Below are 18,736 nucleotides of genomic sequence, written 5' to 3'. Positions count from 1 at the left end.
GGCATTTGGTGGGGGAGCTGAGGAGAGACACAAGGGTACCAGAACTGCAGCTGCTGCTATGGTGACGGGGCGGATGCAAGGATGCCAGGCAGAGCCCTGTGGGCTCCTGGGTGGAACCACCCCTGGGCAGGTCTCCTATTTCATTATTGAGATACTTTAAAACCATTTTATGGGCAAAATTCATAGAATCTCCTCTTCTCATGTCCCTTTGTTGATTTTCTGTTATCTTTTATCAATTAGCTCTTGTCTGCACCAAATTCTAGCCAAAGCCCAAAACATCTAGTATCAAGGGCCTTTTGTGCTGCTGTGCAATCCACATTAGGCCACCCCTTGGCAAAAGCCAGAAATATTTTTAGAATAAGTTTGGAGTCTGTATGTGGGCTGAAGAATTGGCACATTAAGGAGATAGAAAGTCTCAGTGACACCAGGAATAGTAGCAAGACTGTAAGCCCCCCAAAGGCAGCAACACAGTTGTCTTTGTTCCCCCATCACCTAGCCGCATGCCTGGCATTCAAGAGGCTTTTATTGTGTGGGCTGCAGGCAGCCAGAGAGAAGCAGAGGTGATAGGCCCAGCTGCTCAAGAAGCGAACCCCTCCTTAGATGACCATCTTTGCTCACCTCACTAGTGTCTGGTTGTGCAGATCCCACACAGCGATGTTGCCGTCGCTGCAGCATGAGAAGCAGACCTTGGAATCGGGGCTGATGGCCAGGGCGTAGCAGGCGGGGGCCGAGGACGTCAGCTCCGCCTTGATGCGTGGGGTCGGAGCCGCCAGGTCCCAAATGGACAAAGTACTGGCTTCCCCTCCCACTATGAGAGTGCAGCCATCAGGTAGCAATTTACAGGAACGGATATAATTGTCTCTGTTCTGTAAAATAAACATAATTCATTGCTATAATGAATTACCGAGCAATCATAGCACCATGTTCTCTAATGGCAGTCTTGGTTTTTTAAGAGTGGCGTTTCATGGACACTCTAACAGAGCAAGAGTTCTCTAGTCAAGATTGGGGTCCAAGTACAACTGTCTCCTTCAAAATAGTAAACAAAACAAATTCACAGGAGCTTAGGTAACTGCTTCTGGTGTCCTGCGTCACACAGCTGAAACTATCTAGGTATGAGGTACAGGTGTACACATAGTTCCCTGAGAAGAAACCACTTTTCCAAGCTAGTTTATAAATCTACCTCATCATCCTGCATTATTTACCTCTTGCAAACTGCAGGCCCACCCTCTATGTTTCGGTCTTCTTTATACTTAGCACATTACCTCATTAGTCAGAAGGATTCTTGCTAAGAATTTACCAGAGCTTCTTTCTCAAGTTGTCATGTGGCTGCTGTTATATTTAAGCCCCTCAATGCAAAGGCCAAAGAACCTGATAAAAGCAGGCATCTTTCCATCAAAACCAACACATATGAAGGGGCTGGGGGTGGGGGGCCCCTCACATGATCAACCCCTGAAAGATGCAGATATGGCTAAAGTTTGCTTACATGCTTTTAAAGATGGATTATCTTTCAAAGATTAAAGAAACTTTAAGCACGTGACTTCAACAAAGGATACTCCTACTGCTATAGAATATTGGGCCATATTTAAATATGAATTTCATGAATGATGACATTTTGAAGTTATTTGGTTTTTTTAAAAAATGCACTAATAACTACTCTAAAAAAGCCTGTGTTTCAAAAACACTCCGACTCTGCTTTTTGGAAACACTTTCTCCGTAATCCCTACAATTTTCCAGGCAGGCAGTGGGTACAAGGCACCATCTGCAACAGCAGAGTGCAGGCAGACAGACACCACGCCAGGGCAGGGCAGGGCAGCTCGGAGTCTGCTTAAGGCCAGTGGTATGTGCTCTGTAAATCCTGGGGTTATGGTTTAGAGATCAGAACATGGCCGGGCGCGGTGGCTCACGCCTATAATCCCAGCACTTTGGGAGGCCGAGGTGGGCAGATCACAAGGTCAGGAGATCGAGACCATCCTGGCTAACACGGTGAAACCCCATCTCTACTAAAAATACAAAAAATTAGCCGGGTGCGGTGGTGGGCGCCTGTAGTTCCAGCTACTAGGGAGGCTGAGGCAGGAGAATGATGTGAACGCGGGAGGCGGAGCCTGCAGTGAGCCGAGATCCAGCCACTGCACTCCAGCCTGGGCGACACAGTGAGACTCCGTCTCAAAAAAAAAAAAAAGAGAGAGAGAGAGATCGGAACATGTCCCAACATGTTTTATGTCCCTGAAAAATGCAAAATGGTATTCTCAGGCTCTGTTTTATGTCCCTGAAAAATACAAAATGGTATTCTCAGGCTCTGAGTGGATGTGGCTTAGGTACTCTGGGAAAGCATTCTCACTGCTCTCTTTTGTTGATGGCTGCCCTGGGTCTTTGCAGTGACAGCCTTTAACCCTTTCCTGAAGTTAAGGTCATAAAACCTAACCAGCTCTCTCAGGTCTCCCTTAAAAACACAGACCCTGTTCAGAATGGTTTTTATGCCATGTTATCAAATATTTACTATTCTGTATTTATCTAAAGGCTATAGGTCAATTAAAAACCGAGTGGATGGCAGGGATCAGAGTCCAGGCCAAGTTGTGCTTTTGTCCATTAAATGGGAAACTCTCTTTTGTAACACACATCCATACACAAGGACAGCCTCTGTAAACCACTGTAAAATATTTTTTAAAAAGAAATCCATCAACTCTGGGATTTGGCCAGTACAACAGCAACAAATGAAACCTTCGCATTTAAACGGGGAGCCGAGGGGGTTAAATACCCAACACAGGAAACAGAAGGGGCTTCTATTTCCTCATAATGGGAATAAAACCCAGGCCCACACAGCTATTTCCTTATTGAATCTCCAGGGAGAAATTGCCCTTGTGCACCAGTTCCTGTTCACTCACCAGACAGTCGAGCTGGGAGACAGGACTCTTATTGCCAGGGTGGCTGATGTCCCAGACCTTGACGCAGCCCTTCCCGCCCGTGTACACGTGTCTCGTGGGGTTGCTGATGGTCACTGCACACACCACCTCCCCGTGGTTGAGGGTGTTGATCTGGCGAGCATGCCGGGGGATTCCGGGTCCAATGAGGGCGTCGGGGGGAAAAGGGACAGGCTGCATCTGACCGTCTGCAGTAACGTGGAAGGAGTATGCACTTTTGGAAAAACAATTGGAGAGAAGACACAAAACACATTTACAGAGGAAGCAGTCGTTATCTCGGCAATGTGCTACGACTACGAAAAAGACGAAAAAAAGGAAAGATTCTCTTGTATAGTTTCCTTTGAAATCAATACAAGTCGAAGTATTTACTGATGGTGCAAATTTAAAATAATTAATAGCAGAAATCTAGCGTGTACCAAATGACATATATATTGAACTGTATTTAGAATTTTTTAAAGGTTTTAAATTGTTCTTACCCATTCTGTAAAGCATTCCCTCAAATCTCATTATAAAACACTTAATGTACTTCCAAATGAACATAAAATACCTCCTTCCATGTATCTTGTATAATTGTATGATTTCTTAGTATAATTTTAAATGATTATTTTCTCTGCTAAAGATGAAGCCCTTAAGAACTAATAATAATTAAACAGAGTAGATAGTGTATTTCAACAGCAAAAACAACCCCCAAAAAAACAGCTTTCTAAAAATACCAGTTTATGGTTTGGACTTCAACTTTCTTTTGCTTAAGGAAGAGAAAATAAGATTATCCTATATGGCTTTAAACAGAGATTTTAGGTTTCCTACTCAACAATCTTCCTTGCCTACCTTGGTTAGGAATGCCACAAGGCAGCAAAGTGCCCAGCTAAAAAACTACTCTTCTCCGCTCTCCTTTACCCTGGCCTGCCTATGTTCTAACCAATGAGGTATAAGAAGAAGCTGTTAGATGGCATTTTGAGGAAGTTCTGAACTTGAAAGAGAGGAGAGGGATGGGGGATATGGGAACTCTCTGTAACTTTCCACTCTATTTTGCCAAGAACCTATAACTGCTCTAAAAAAATAAATAGGGAGAGAGCATATCTGTCCTCTTCTTCCTTCCCACTGCCTGAGCTAAGAGCAAGACGACTGGTGCTCCTATGGCCTCTCTGGGCCACAAGTTTATTTCAAAGACAGAAATCAATTGCTGGATAGCAAAGATTTGGAACCAACCCCAATGCCCTTCAATGACAGACTGGATAAAGAAAATGCGGCACATACACACCATGGAATACTATGAAGCCATAAAAAAAAAGGATGAGTTCATGTCCCTTGCAGAGACATGGATGAAACTGGAAACCATCATTCCCAGCAAACTAACACAGGAACAGAAAACCAAACCCTGCATGTTCTCACTCATAAATGGGAATTGAACAATGAGAATGAGATCGCGCCACTGCACTCCAGCCTGGGCGACAAGAGCGAGACTCCATCTTAAAAAAATATATATATATGCACATTCTACTTTGAAGACCACTACTTCCACTTTCTTAACTTGAAATCACTAGGAGAGCTAGAAGTTCAAACCATAAACAATAAGTGAAGTATGCACTGCTTCCTCCTTCCCATTACCCTCAAGAAAGTCCGGGCCCTTTCTGGAGCTTGTCATTGGCAGCTTTAAATATAATGTAAACACCATGAGTACTAACACAGAGCTTAAATTTTCATTTTAATACAAACTCAAATTTTGTAAAGTAACTTAGCAAACACAAAACTGAAAACCGATTATGCCAGGTCTCTACCACCCTGCACTTAAAACCCACATACATTTGCTTGAAAATAAAATGCATGCTATTATCTTCCCTCCATAAAAGCAAAACATCAGACACATGAAGACTTTTAAACTTCCCCTCCACTCAACCACAGGACACAATCTCAATCTGTTATCTGCTGGCAAATTGGTTCCAGTAACTAAAAGTAAATAGCTTTTTGGCCCAAATCCTTAGTGTTACTCTTAATTTGAATGAATAAGCACATATAATGGGAACCATGGAGACTGTCCTGGGAAATAAATACACATATAAAAACAACATAGCTCAAAGCTCTCACATCACCAAACCACTCAATTTCATTTTTTATCCAACAGGATTATTTGGTGTCCTTAGCAATATATCGAGTCCACATGGTATTTCAACATGCACATTATAGTTAGTTGAACAGGAACCTATGCCACTTATTATGGGATATTTGGAGTCGTAACCAAATAGCATTTTGTTGCCCTTGAAGACTGCCACAGAACTATGGGAGTTTAAGTCTATTCATGTCCTACAAGAATTCTAGGCTTTGAAGAATGCTCAACAAAGTCCAGTAGCCAAGTTCTATGACTCAGAATCAGGCTCCATGCTCTGGGTCCAAAAACAACAAAAAAATAGCCAGGTGATACTGAAGAAATGACAAGTAAATTTCCATAAAATTAAACAATTGAGGCTGGGCGCGGTGGCTCACGCCTGTAATCCCAGCACTCTGGGAGGCCGAGGCAGGCGGATTATGAGATCAGGAGATCAAGACCATCCTGGCTAACAGAGTGAAACCCTATCTCTACTAAAAATGCAAAAAAATTAGCCAGGTGTGGTGGCGGGTGCCTATAGTCCCAGCTACTCGGGAGGCTGAGGCAGGAGAATGGCGTGAACCCGGGAGGCGGAGCTTGCGGTGAGCCGAGATCGCGCCACTGCACTCCAGCCTGGGCAAAAGGGACTGTCTCAAAAAAAAAAAAAATAATTAAAAAAATAAAAGTAAAACAATTGAGTTGCACATGATTTATAAGGATGATGGTTAAGATGGAGAAACTGCTTCTCAAAGATCTCGGTGCTATGAGAGAAATGACATATGTGAGGATTAGTTTTTCTCTGTGTACCACAAATCAAGCTGGGCACCTCCAGGTAAGGCCAGGTTTCCATGAGGCACCCTTTCAGCAATCTCAGATTTTTCAGAGAAAGGAAATTTTATCTTCCTCCAACTGGAAGCCTGCTTATCATAGAGTTAAATGTTCCAGATTAAATAGATGCACCGAGTAACAGACGGGAGATCTGTCTGCTGATCTTTGGAAGACACCCACTTCTCTCCCAGGTGTCCTCTTCTTTAAACTGCACAGGAGGCCTGCGATCATCATACGGAGGCAATTTAAAATTGATTCACAATGCAGCGAGCTGCTGTCAGAAGCTGTGAACACTCATCCATCCCACGGGAAACCCATATGGATGTTAATACATCAGTCACGGGGGGCCTCGCAGGAAGCTGGTGCTGCCCGCAGTGCTGGAGAGCCAAATCAAATGAACACACCAGAGCAACACAAAGGGCGGATGAGTCTTTAGGAGGGATCAACTGGAAGGGAAAAACCAGGGGAGGAATTATTCACCTACAATAATAACAGAGCTTTTTCAATAAAAGGCCACAATGAGGGCTCATCATGACAATGGTGAAGGGATCCCAGAAGGAAACTTAACTTTCTCTACTGGTTGAGGAAGTAGGAAAAGTAAAACCAATCAGAAAGAGGAATATATAAACAGATAGTGGGCATTCATCAATATCGCTCACACCTGAATTCAGAATGAAGCCAGATACAAAATAATGGACATGGAAATGACTGCATTTCTAGAATTTCAAACACAGGCAAAACTCATCTGCAGTATTGAAAATCAAGGAGGTGGTTAACCTTCGTGACTGCAAGGGGCATGGGAGGGGCTTCTGGGCAATGATCCTGCTCTGTTCCTTGATCCAAGGGCTGGTTACACAGGTGGCTGCCTTTGGTGAAAAGTCACTGAGCTAGACACGTATGATTCATGCACTTTTCTGTGTGTGTATGGTATTCCAATATTTAAAGTTTGGATTCATTTACTTATTCAAGAGAAAGCCGAGGGGAAGGCTGTTAACCAGTTAACACATTAGATTAGGTCCACAGCCAAATCAAGTGCCCAAACTTTGCTGTTAAATGAACCTCTCTCTGGTTCTCTGGCCACATCAACTGCGGTCTTGCCAATCAGCCAGCCTGCAGTCGAGAATGTGTCTGTTTCGTGATCCATAAGATAGGAATAATAAAATATAGAGGTCGCAGGGGTTGCTGTAAGGATTAAAGTGGTAACAGCTGCAAAACACTTAGCACAGCACTTGACACCTGCAATGAGTCTTCAGGAAATGACAGTATTGTTATCGCACCACCATCAATTAAAAAAAAGCCAAGTGAAGATATGTTGAATTGAGGGCTTTATCTCAACCAGTGGACAAGTATGTGGGTCAGGGAATGCGGAAAGGGAGGAAGATGCAGGGTGGGGATCAGGAAAGCACGAGGGCAGTGACGAGGTAACAAAAAAAACCAAAATTTGTAAGTCATCAAAGGTGAAAGTGGGGGAAATGGCACTCGGCAAAGACTAGAACAAACGCCCAAAGCATAGAGATGGATGTTTGGATAGAATCGTGGCAAACTGCAGGGCAGAAAGTCAGTCCTGGATCCCTCATTAGGGGCCACACAGCGAAGCCCACCTGCATCTCAGAAAGCCTCAGAACTGAGCCCCAGCCCCCACCTAGCTTTCTGAATCAAGTTCCTACAGATCAGGATCGCTTCTGATTCTTAAGTCTGGTGTCAGAATCGAAAAGAATAAAGCCCAGTCGACTTCACAGATGTAAAAAGTGAATGAAATAAAAACCCATTAAGAGCAAGGGGCTTTTCATTTACTGGGCACACAGCAGAGGTGAAGGAACTAAAAGCAAAGAGTCCCCATCGGGCTCCTTCGCAGCCACAGTGAACTGGAAAACAAGACTGTGTTCCAAGGGGGCAGGTTGATTTTTCCTAGCAGACCAGGCTCCTGTTAATAAAACTATGCTGTGTTCTGTGGTCAAAGGAAAACAGGTGTTTACAGGGTTGCTGGTTTCCTGGAAATAGGAACTGCAGTGACAGAATCAAGTAAACAATAATGAAGAACCACAGACCCCGGAGATGATGGCTGCGGTCAAGCCCCGCTGCCTATGGACTTGGCACTCTGGATGTGAAATTGTTAGCTATATTAACAAGGATCAAAAATCCGATCGTGTTAAAAACCTTCATTCACTCTTCAAGCTCTTTAGGGCTCATGAAGCCCTTTACAATTTAGTGCCAACAAGTCTTATTTCATGTGACCTTAAACTCCCAGCCACGTAGGACAACAGGCCAGTCCCCTAAAATATCACATGCCGTCACATCTCCAAGTTGCGCACAAACTGTTCCCTCCTGCTAGAATAGCACCGCCTCCCTCCCAAGTACACGCCGCTTCCTCCCTCCCTCTGCCTGCCATGACCTCCCCAGCCTTGATGATTCTTTCCCAGGGTCCTAACCTTTCCTACTAACCTCTCTAATAGTATTTCTCATGCGGTGAACATTTATGTCTTTCCCATTCCAGCGTTCTTCAGGGGTAGGCAGAAGGTTTCGCCAGCCGGCACTTCATCAATGGATCAGAACACCACAAGCTGTCTACTGTTACCTAATCACTTATATATTGAGGAAAAGTTGCCCTGGTAAGGAAAATCTGCTAAAATAAGGTGGGCATTCCTCTCTAAGCCCCTGAGTTATGCCAGCCAACTTTTCCCAGGCAATGTCTAGCAATTATACCAAATGTCACTAAGAGATGGTAGCAGTTTTCCTAAGGGGGAAAGGCAGTCTCTAGAGAGCAGACTTAGACCACGAAAAAGACAGTGAAAGCAATGACAATAATGAAGTGAAATCCATAGCTTTCCCCTAAGCCAGCTAAATCCAGTGGATGCTGGGCCCTTCCCAAGCAAGCTGTGGCAGAAGCAACCAGAGGTCACATGGAACAACCTCCATCCTGCATCTGGGCCCTGGAAAGCAGGACCCACACAGTCGAGTGCAAGAAGTCAGAAGGCACAAGCAATTGCTTCAGTTTAATGACCAGTAACATGTGGGCACCATGCCTAACTAACTTGAGCCTCATTTCCCCATTTTTACAACGTGCCCTGACAAAACTTAGCCTATGAACAGGACTGCTGAGGTGTGAAGTAATGAAGCCACATGGGAAAGTACTTCAAGAAAACTATGAAGCGCAATATAGTCAACCTTTGTTTGCCACGTCACAGGAGGGGGCTCACTATCCCCTTACTGTTTAGAGATGAGGGAAGGTGGCACAGGAGAGGCTAAGTAACTCGCCCATAACCACCCAGCTAGTAAGCGGTAGACCAACTCCAGCTCAGCCCAGCTGCAAAAGTGGAGCTGTTAATCTTTACCTTAGCTTCCACGTCAGCACTATCTGTGACGTTATCCCCTCAAAAGGGATAACGTGGGACCCACCAGGACAAAGACACCTACCCCACACAACGTGAGCAACATAAGGCATGTCAACATCGTGAGTGTGACTGTGGGGGCTGGGGGAACCGAGTTCCTTATAGAATGGATGAGAATAATGTAATTTATGGTTCCGGAGGATACTCTTAGCCTGAAAACTAATAAAGGTGGTGGCTGGGAGGAATAGTGACATGGGGCTCATAAGAAAATCAGTCTTATTATTCTATGATTTTAGAAGAAAGTATAATTTACCTGCTATGGGTAAAACCTTCCTCTGTCAATTTTTTTTAAGGGTCTGCACATCTAACCCGTAACATCTACAAAATTTTCCCAGTTTGGCCATTCGCGTATTCTTCCAAATAGAAAATATGCAGAACAGGGTATAATTCCCACCTTATTTGGAAGACAGCATTTCTGCATTAACGGAGGGCTTTATTAACAACTAACTTGAAAGTAGCAAACTTCAAAGCATTAGGTTGGGAGACTCTTTGTTTCCTTATTTAGATGCATACACTCTATTTTCATTTTTTTTAAAAAGGCAAATATCAAACTTCTTAAAATGGATATGTAAAAGAAGATTACAAACAAAGAAAACAAGAAACAGATGACCCAAGTTGATAAATGAGGAAGTATTCCAGCCAAAGTCAACATTTAAGATTCTGAGTTCTAGGACCTAACTTCCTCTATCAATTACACGTTTCCAAACTTCTCAACATGCTGGGGCAGGAACAAGGCTCCAAAACAGGACAAAGATACAAATGGAGAAATTCTTGGATGGAAAGTAAAACTAAAAGAGGCTTAATATATTGCTATTTCAAAGCTAAACTAAAAAATTCCAGCAAAGGAACTATCACTACAGACAAAAACGAGCATTATCCAAGAAAGAAATATACACACTGTATTTATATCCCATAAACCAAAAGTCATTTCTGACAAGGTGAAGAGGGAGAGAGAGAAGTAAAGTGAGGAATTATTGTAGCTAAACACAACTGACATCAAAAGGAAGGTCCTCCCAGCTACTCAGGAGGCTGAGGCAGGAGGATCCCCTGAGCTCAGGAGTTCGAGGTCACCCTGGAGATCCGCATCTCATTTTTATTTTTAAAAAGGAGGGGCCTTACCTCAACTTAATTTCAAAAAATTAAGCTACATATTCCTATATCAGAAGGTAGAAAAACAGAAGTTAAACTAATGCCCACATGGCAATAATAAGGAACAAAACGGGCATGTTATTTTTAGCATTTAATAGACCAAAAAAAAAAAAACCTACCCAAATATCACTGTGATGGTCAATTTTATATGTCAACTTGATTAAATCAACTAAGGGACACCAGGGTGGCTGATAAAACTATTTCTAGGTGTGCCTCTGGGGCTGTTTCTAGAAGAGATTAGCATTTGAATAGGAAACCTGAGTAAAGAAGGTCCCCTCACCAATGCAGGTGGGTATCACTGAAGGCCTGGACAGGACAGAAAGTTAGGGGAGGAGCAAATGTGCCCTTTGCTTGAGCTGGAACATCTACTTGCTGCTCTTGATTATCAGTGCTACTGGTTCTCGGGCCTCAGCTTGGAGGAGAACTACGCCGGCTTTCCCAGGCCTCCAGCTTGCAGACAATAAACCACGGGATTTCTCAGTCTACACAGTCATGTGAGCCAATCCCTCCAAATAACTCCTCCATATCCATATCTATAGTTTATTGGTTCTGTTTCTCTGGAGAACCCAGAGTCATACAACCCCATCAAATAAAAAGAAGGCTGAATCAATGTTCAAGTCCACTAAATAAGCAAGCTGTGGAATCTAGACAAAAACAGAGAAACCAGAAGATCAGAAACAGAAAAAGTGGGGTAAAAGGGGGAAGCCCCTGGCCACTGAAACTTTTTCTTGGCTAAAAGCCTGGAAAGGGTCTCTAATCACTGCTGCAAGTGTTTTCCTATGAGGCAATTTTACCCCAATTTTAAGATTTTTCTTTTCCCTTTAGGCTCTAAACCAAAAAGGTACTTTAAAGATTTATTTAAACACTAAACAAGTGGGTAGAAGATTTCTAAATTACATGTCTGGCATTAAAACATAGGGTGAAAGGACCTGTAACTACCCTAGACTCTTAAGCCAAACTATTATTAGCCTGAGTTATTACTGACCTCTAGGTCCTAATATATAAGGCAGGTAGACCACAGCCCCCAGGTATTTATAGGGAGAACAGCAGTGCTACAGTGCCAGAAAAAAAAAAAAAGTCTAACTAAACTTTGGAATTTCTCTTACCAATGATCTCTACAGAGCTCAGGGGAATAAATGTCCTAAAACTAAAAATGAATTCAAGTTATGCTGAACTAAACAATACCAATTAAATCCAGCCTTGAGGGTGTGAAAACAAGTTCAGGGTTACCTCTTATAAACCAACACTACTTAATAATTCGAAAATGTGAACCAAGGATCTCCTGTAGAAACGAATGAATCACAGGGTCTTACACAATCCTGGACCTATCTCCCACCTATTCAAGGCAACGTACATTTGTTTCCCGGGTGTCTATGCTCAAGGGACAAGACTTCGGGAACTTCCATCCCGCTGGGGAGGAAGCAGATAGAAACACGGCTTGCACACGATTATAATCCAAGCTCAAAGTGTGAGAAGTGTCATAAGATGTTTCACAGTGCAACTGGAGGGAGACCATAGATGGGAAGGCACCCATGAAGGCTTCATGAAGGAGGCAGCAACTCAAGTGGGCTGTGAAAGACAGAAAATACTTCAACAGGAAGACACCAGTGAGAAGGGAAGCTGCTCCAGGGAGCAGGGGCTGGAGTCATCAGGGAACAGAGGCTCATCCCATTGGGTTAGCACAGGATGTAAAGCGCATAGGACATGGCACCGGAAAAGCAGGCCGGGGGGATATTACCAGCAGGGCCTTGAAGGGCACATCGGTTTATGCAGGTCGAACATCCCTTATCCAAAATGCTTCAGGACCAGAAGTGTTTCTGATCTCGGATTTTTTTCAGACTTCAGAATATTTACATATACATAAATGAGTTATCTTGGGGATGGGATCCAGTCTAAACACAAAATTCATTTCTGTTTCATACAGACCTTATGCACTTAGCCTGAAAGTGATTTTAGTTTTCCCTTGGGGATGCCAAATAAACTGTGTGTTGTGTGTTTTGACCGCACCTTGTCACATGAGGTCAGGTGTGGAATTTTCCATGTGTGGCATCATGTCGGTACTCAAAAAGCTTCAGATTTTGAAGCATTTTGGATTTTGAATGTTCAAATTAAGATGCTCAATCTGTATTCAACTTTTGAAGATCTCTGTGCAACACACGGACCTGATAAGTGCTTTACAATAAAGAATAAACTGACAGCAATTTGATGAGGAAGGAAGAAAACACTCATCGAGGACCTTACTGACAAAACTGGGCATGAGAAAGGTGAGAATTTTAACAAAGAATAAGACTGTTAAAAAAAATGCGAGTTAAATGGGGAAGAATCTAACACTCGAGTTTGGGCTCAGATGTCAGAGGGAATGGGAATGATGCTTTAACAAAGAGAAGAAGTTTGGGGAGGCTAGAATGGGTATGAGAGAGGAGGGAAGGTGACCAGGGTGGTTGGGAAACCCATCTTGTCATCTTAACACCGGAAACAGGAGTGTGGAATGGTAGCACTACAAGTCATCTTGCTCTGTTCCACTCTGATTGACAACAGTGTGAAGCCACAGGGCCTTTGCACATGCTGGTCTCTCCGCCTAGAGGTTCAGCTCCTTCCCCTATTGGGTTAGTGTAGCTCTGAAAACCCTTCCGCAGGGAATCCCTGCTTGACCCTCCCCAATGGGATCAGTCACCCATGCCCTGTCATAGGCTTTCTAGGACAGTGTTCCTCTGTAATAGCTCTGTGGTAGTCTCGGGGTCTACAATTCTGCCTTTGATTTTGTGATTATTTAACTCATGTTCCCCTTGAAGGAGTTCGGGATATGCCACACCAAATATGCCCCTTTGGTATATTGGTTATTTTGAGCTGAAAACACTTGAGAAATGAGAGATCCAGGAAAGACTTTCTGACCTCTCTCTTTCTATATAAAAACAGGCCATAAAATTTCCCATGAGAAAGGTGCCCTCCCTGTACCAGAAACAAGAAGAACAGCCCTATCACCAGTCTGCGAATCAACACTAAAAGGGATGTGTATAAATAAACTTAGCAAAATAACCTTTGTCTCCCACAAGTTTTCCCCCAATATATCTATCTCTTAGTTACTTCCCCACAATTTACTGCCTCCAGCCCAAAACTCTTTTTCTTGTCATGTCTTCACAAATTTGTCATTTCTTTGTATAAAAGTGATACAAGGTCAGGCGTGGTGGCTCATGCCTGTAATCCCAGCACTTTGGGAGGCCAAGGCGGGTGGATCACCTGAGGTTATGAACTCAAGACCAGCCTGGCCAACATGGTGAAACCCCATTTCTACTCAAAATACAAAAACTAGCCGGACATGGTGGTGTATGCTTGTAATCCCAGCTACTTGGGAGGCTGAGGAAGGAGAATTGCTTGAACCTGGGAGGTAGAGGTAAGTGAGCTGAGACTGGGCCACTACACTCCAGCCTGGATGACAGAACAAGACTTTGTCTCCCCAAAAAAAAAAAAAAAAAAAAAAGGTGATACAAGCTGTCTGCCCTGGTCACTTCTTCGGGTCTTCATTTCCTTGTGAAGACTCCCATGTACACCTAAATTCTTAATAAGACTTGCGTGCATTTCTCCTGTTAATCTCAGGCCCAGCTGCAGACTCTGAGAGGGCAAAAGAAAATTTTTCCTTCCCTGTACCCCATCCTAGGCTGTGAGCTCCCAGTGGGGTCTCCTATACCTATGCAGGAGGTCTTAATAAAATCTGTGAAAGTGTGGATGGAAAGGAAGTGACAGGGTCTGGATCTTAGTGAGCAGGTGATGTGGGAACCCTAAATCACGGCCCACAAGAGAGGGCTGAAGCGACAGACAAATTCTAGCCAGAAGAGAAGCCTCAGAGTGGTGTGGAGGTCTCCAAACACTGAAGAGCTGCCATGAGGATGATAGATAAGCAGCGTGCTGTGTGGTCTCAGTGGGTAGGAAAGAGCCAGGATTGATGGGTCAAAGTTCCAGGGAGACAGATTCAGCTCAAGGGCTAGAAGAATGTTCAGAGTCATGGAAAATGCATTGCTCTGGGCAGCAGTGGCTCCCCCAGCCTTGGACATGCATGGTCAGAGGCACACAGTCACTGCACGAGGCTATCTTAGCAGACTTGAACCATGGATAAGCATTTATACTAAAGGGACATTAAGGTCCCTTCTGCCCCAACTGAACTCTTCTGGCTGTAACACTCAGGAGGCACTCATCCATCCGCACATGGATCCCTCAAGCTCTCTCTCTCTGTGCACGACACAGACTGTGCCTCCCGGATTCCCTGGGAAACTTATTCCTTCCAGCATGTGCTTCAGCTTCACCCCATGAAGTCTTTCTGACCCTAATTTTGGTCACTTCTTTCCATGTCTCCCTATCACCCACTGCTCTTCCTCAAGAGCACGTATCACAAGTTAAACTAGGATATTTACTCTTCTTTTAATGACATCATCATCAAGCCCCCACGGGCAGAGAAGGCTGAGAATACCCTTTCCTGGAGCGCACCTGGCATCGCACACAAAGCCTTACAGTTCACACTCGGTCTATGAATGGCAACTGTGCCTTCCGTCTGCCTCACCCAAGCATTCTTTCCGTGGATATTTTTCAGAGAATTATTTGTATAACCTTTAACACCTTGTTCACTCTACCCTGGACACATGAGTTTGTCCTCATTTCTCTTACGTGCCTCAGACCAGCCCCACTCAACGTGTGGTCAGCAAACACTGGCTACTATTTGCAGTGAGATGAGTGCAGTCATCAAGAGTGAGCGACAGCAACCTGAGGACTTAGCGCTGTTGACTCTTGTAACAACAAAAAATGGACTTGGATTTTGTATCTTTTTCCTCCTATTCATTTGTATTGTATGTTACAAATGTATCCATCTTTGACTTACTCGGGGGGGGGGGGGGGGGGGGGGGAACTGGTCTGTCACCATAAATGGTTTGAGCAGCACTGCCTCAGGCAGTATTACTTTACTAAATAGTAAGAACAGCAAGTCCTCTCATACTAATTAATAGATAAATATGGGCAGTCATATGTAGAAAGCTGAATCCCTTCCTTACACACCTTATACAAAAGTTAATTCAAGATGGATTAAAGATTTAAATGTTAGACCTAAAACCACAAAAATCCTAGAAGAAAACCTAGGCAATACCATTCAGGACATAGGCACGGGCAAGGACTTCATGACTAAAACACCAAAAGCAATGGCAACAAAAGCCAAAATAGACAAGTGGGATCTAATTGAACTAAAGAGCTTCTGCACAGCAAAAGAAAACTACCATCAGAGTGAACAGGCAACCTATGGAATGGGAGAACATTTTTGCAATCTACTCATCTGACAAAGGGCTAATAACCAGAATCTACAAAGAACTTAAACAAATTTACAAGAAAAAAACAACCACCAAAAAGTGGGCAAAGGATATGAACAGACACTTCTTAAAAGAAGACATTTATGTAGCCAACAGACACATGAAAAAATGCTCATCATCACTGGTCATCAGAGAAATGCAAATCAAAACCACGAGATACCATCTCACGCCAGTTAGAATGGCAATCATTAAAAAGTCATGAAACAACAGATGCTGGAAAGGATGTGGGGAAATAGGAACGCTTTTACTCTGTTGGTGGGAGTGTAAATTAGTTCAACCATTGTGGAAGATAGTGTGGTGATTCCTCAGGGATCTAGAACTAGAAATACCATTTGACCCAGCCATTCCATTACTGGGTATATACTCAAACGATTATAAATCATGCTGCTGTAGAGACACATGCACACATGTTTACTGTAGCACTATTCACAATAGCAAAGACTTGGAACCAACCCAAATGTCCATCAATGATAGACTGGATTAAGAAAATGTGGCACATATACATTATGGAATACTATGCAGCCATAAAAAAGGATGAGCTCATGTCCTTTGCAGGGACATGGATGAAGCCGGAAACCATCATTCTCAGCAAACTGTCACAAGGACAGAAAACCAAACACCGCATGTTTTCACTCATAGGTGGGAGTTGAACAATGAGAACACTTGGACACAGGTGGGGAACATCAGACACTGGGGCCTGTCAGCAGTTGGGGGGCTGGGGGAGGGATAGCATTAGGAGAAATACCTAATGTAAATGACAAGTTGATGGGTGCAGAAGACCAATATGGCACATGTATACCTATGTAACAAACCTGCACATGTGCACATGTGTACCCTAGAACTTAAAAGTATAATTAAAAAAACACATACAAATGTATAGAGGCAGTAAGATTGTATACAGCCCAGATCCTGGCAACTATGGCAAAGTTCGTTTTTCCTACTGAGTCTATCTTCCTCACATAATATGGCTCAAACATGAAAGAGAATCCTAAAAAATATATTTTAGGCTGGGCATGATGGCTCATGCCTATAGTCCCAGCACTTTGGGAGGCCATGGCAAGAGGATCACTTGAGCCCAGCAGTTCGAAACCAGCCTAGGCAACCCAGGGAAACCCAGAAGTGTCTCTAAAAAAAAAAAAAAATAAAGAGATAGAGAGAGAGAGACTTTAATTATTTTAGAGACAGCAGTGATTGCCAAAGGCCAATGGCCATTTTGACCAAGATGAGAAAAGTATCCTGACATAGTCTCACAACATTGTCCACTGTGTCCACTGTCCTTGTCCTTAGGCACATTGTGATTCTAGTTTGCACGGCTTTGAACACAAAGAAATATAAGGTGCTTACAAGCCAAGGACATGAATACTTAACTCTAATAAGCATGATATTACTTCTGTCTTACAACTGATCCTGTTAACACACACACACATATAAGGAACAGGGTCCAATTTAACTGTGCCCACCTACCAGCCTTCCACCCTAGCATCACAGCTCACAGCTCTGCTCACTGGCCTTCCCCCATTGCATCTTCTATTACACCCAAGGTGGGGGCTTAGCAGCTGAACACACGCCCCGTACCTCTAACTCTTGAAGCTAGCTTTCCTTAAGGGTCAGCTGAACTTGGCCTTATTTGCCTATTATTCCACCAAAGGTTCATGAGTTACTGGTATTACTGCTTCTCATTACAACTTTACTGGTTTGCCCTTTATCCACTCACCTATCAGTAGAACACAACAGCTACAACACCGCTGGCAACCACAGATAGGAAATGCTCACAAGTGCCCCAAGGACCTCCCAGGTTGGAAGCATGGGGGCATTCCCAAATTTCCAAGAAAACACACCAGACAGTAACTAGTTCATGGGTACTCAACTGGAAGAGAACTACCAGCTAAGTGAACATTGAGCAATACTACCTGACTCCCTTCATTGGGCAGAGACGTCATCATAAACTGCTAACATCGCTACTGATTCCTAGTGTAGATAAAAACCTCATTTCATAATGAATCAAATATTGTGAAATAGATATTAAAATACATGAAAAGTAGAGCAATGGGAATCGACTTTCCTAAAAAGCAGGTGACAGGGTAAGAAATTCAATTTTATCTCATGCTGGTGGTTTATTTGAAACAAGGCTCTTATCAAAACCACACAAGGAGGCCGGGCGCGGTGGCTCACGCCTGTAATCCCAGCACTTTGGGAGGCTGAGGCGGGTGGATCACGAGGTCAGGAGATGGAGACCATCCTGGCTAACATGGTGAAACCCCGTCTCTACTAAAAATACAAAAAAATTAGCCGGGCAAGGTGGCAGGCGCCTGTAGTCCCAGCTACGCGGGAGGCTGAGGCAGGAGAATGGTGTGAACCCCGGGGGCGGAGCCTGCAGTGAGCCGAGATCGCGCCACTGCACTCCAGCCTGGGTGAAAGAGTGAGACTCCGTCTCAAAAAAAAAAAAAAAAAACAAAAAAAAAAACAAAAAAAAACCACACAAGGATGACGGGGCAGCTGAGTGGACTGCTCAAAATAATTCACCATGCTGGGCGTGGTGGCTCATGCCTGTAATCCAAGCACTTTGGGAGGCCAAGGCAGGAGGACCATGTGAAGCCAGGAGTTTGAGACCAGCCTGGGCAGATAGGGAGACTCCGTCACTACAAAAATAAATTTAAAAATTGGGCAGGTATGGTGACACACGCCTGTAGTCTTAGCTACTCAGGAAGCCAAGGCAGGAAGATGGCTGGAGCCCAGGAGGCTGCGATCCCAGGAGCTGTGATTGCGCCACTGCATTTCAGCCTGGGCAACAGAGCAAGACTCTTTCTAAAAATAAAAAACTCACTAATGTGACATGCAAGTTATGTACCGATAAAAGCTGAAAGCAACCACATGAAGGCAAGGGTATGACAAAAACAAACTGAAGGCCTAAGACACGTAGCACCAGTATCTTTATTGAAAAAAAATCAGCTGGACACGGTGGCTCACGCCTGTAATCCCAGCACTAAGAGGCTGAGCTGGGCAGATCAACTGAGGTCAGGAGTT

At 43.8% G+C, this 18,736-nt stretch overlaps 1 protein-coding gene across 4 annotated transcripts in view; it reads right to left on the bottom strand.

Annotated features, from left to right (window-relative positions):
• TLE1 (TLE family member 1, transcriptional corepressor) overlaps positions 1-18,736 on the bottom strand; it is a 106,610-nt gene that overhangs the window by 6,509 nt on the left and 81,365 nt on the right. For all 4 annotated transcript variants that reach the window (XM_030809559.1, XM_030809564.1, XM_030809578.1 and 1 more), the window contains exons 15-16: positions 2,883-3,132; positions 619-866 (exon numbers count right to left, since the gene is read on the bottom strand). In XM_030809559.1, the coding sequence (XP_030665419.1) occupies positions 619-866; positions 2,883-3,132 (498 nt within the window). The remainder of the gene's footprint in view (positions 1-618; positions 867-2,882; positions 3,133-18,736) is intronic.

This window comes from Nomascus leucogenys, chromosome 1a, assembly GCF_006542625.1.
Source record: "Nomascus leucogenys isolate Asia chromosome 1a, Asia_NLE_v1, whole genome shotgun sequence".
NCBI classification, from domain to species: domain Eukaryota; kingdom Metazoa; phylum Chordata; class Mammalia; order Primates; family Hylobatidae; genus Nomascus; species Nomascus leucogenys.
The sequence above is the reverse complement of the archived record's forward strand: the minus strand, read 5'-3'. Positions and strand labels throughout refer to the sequence as shown.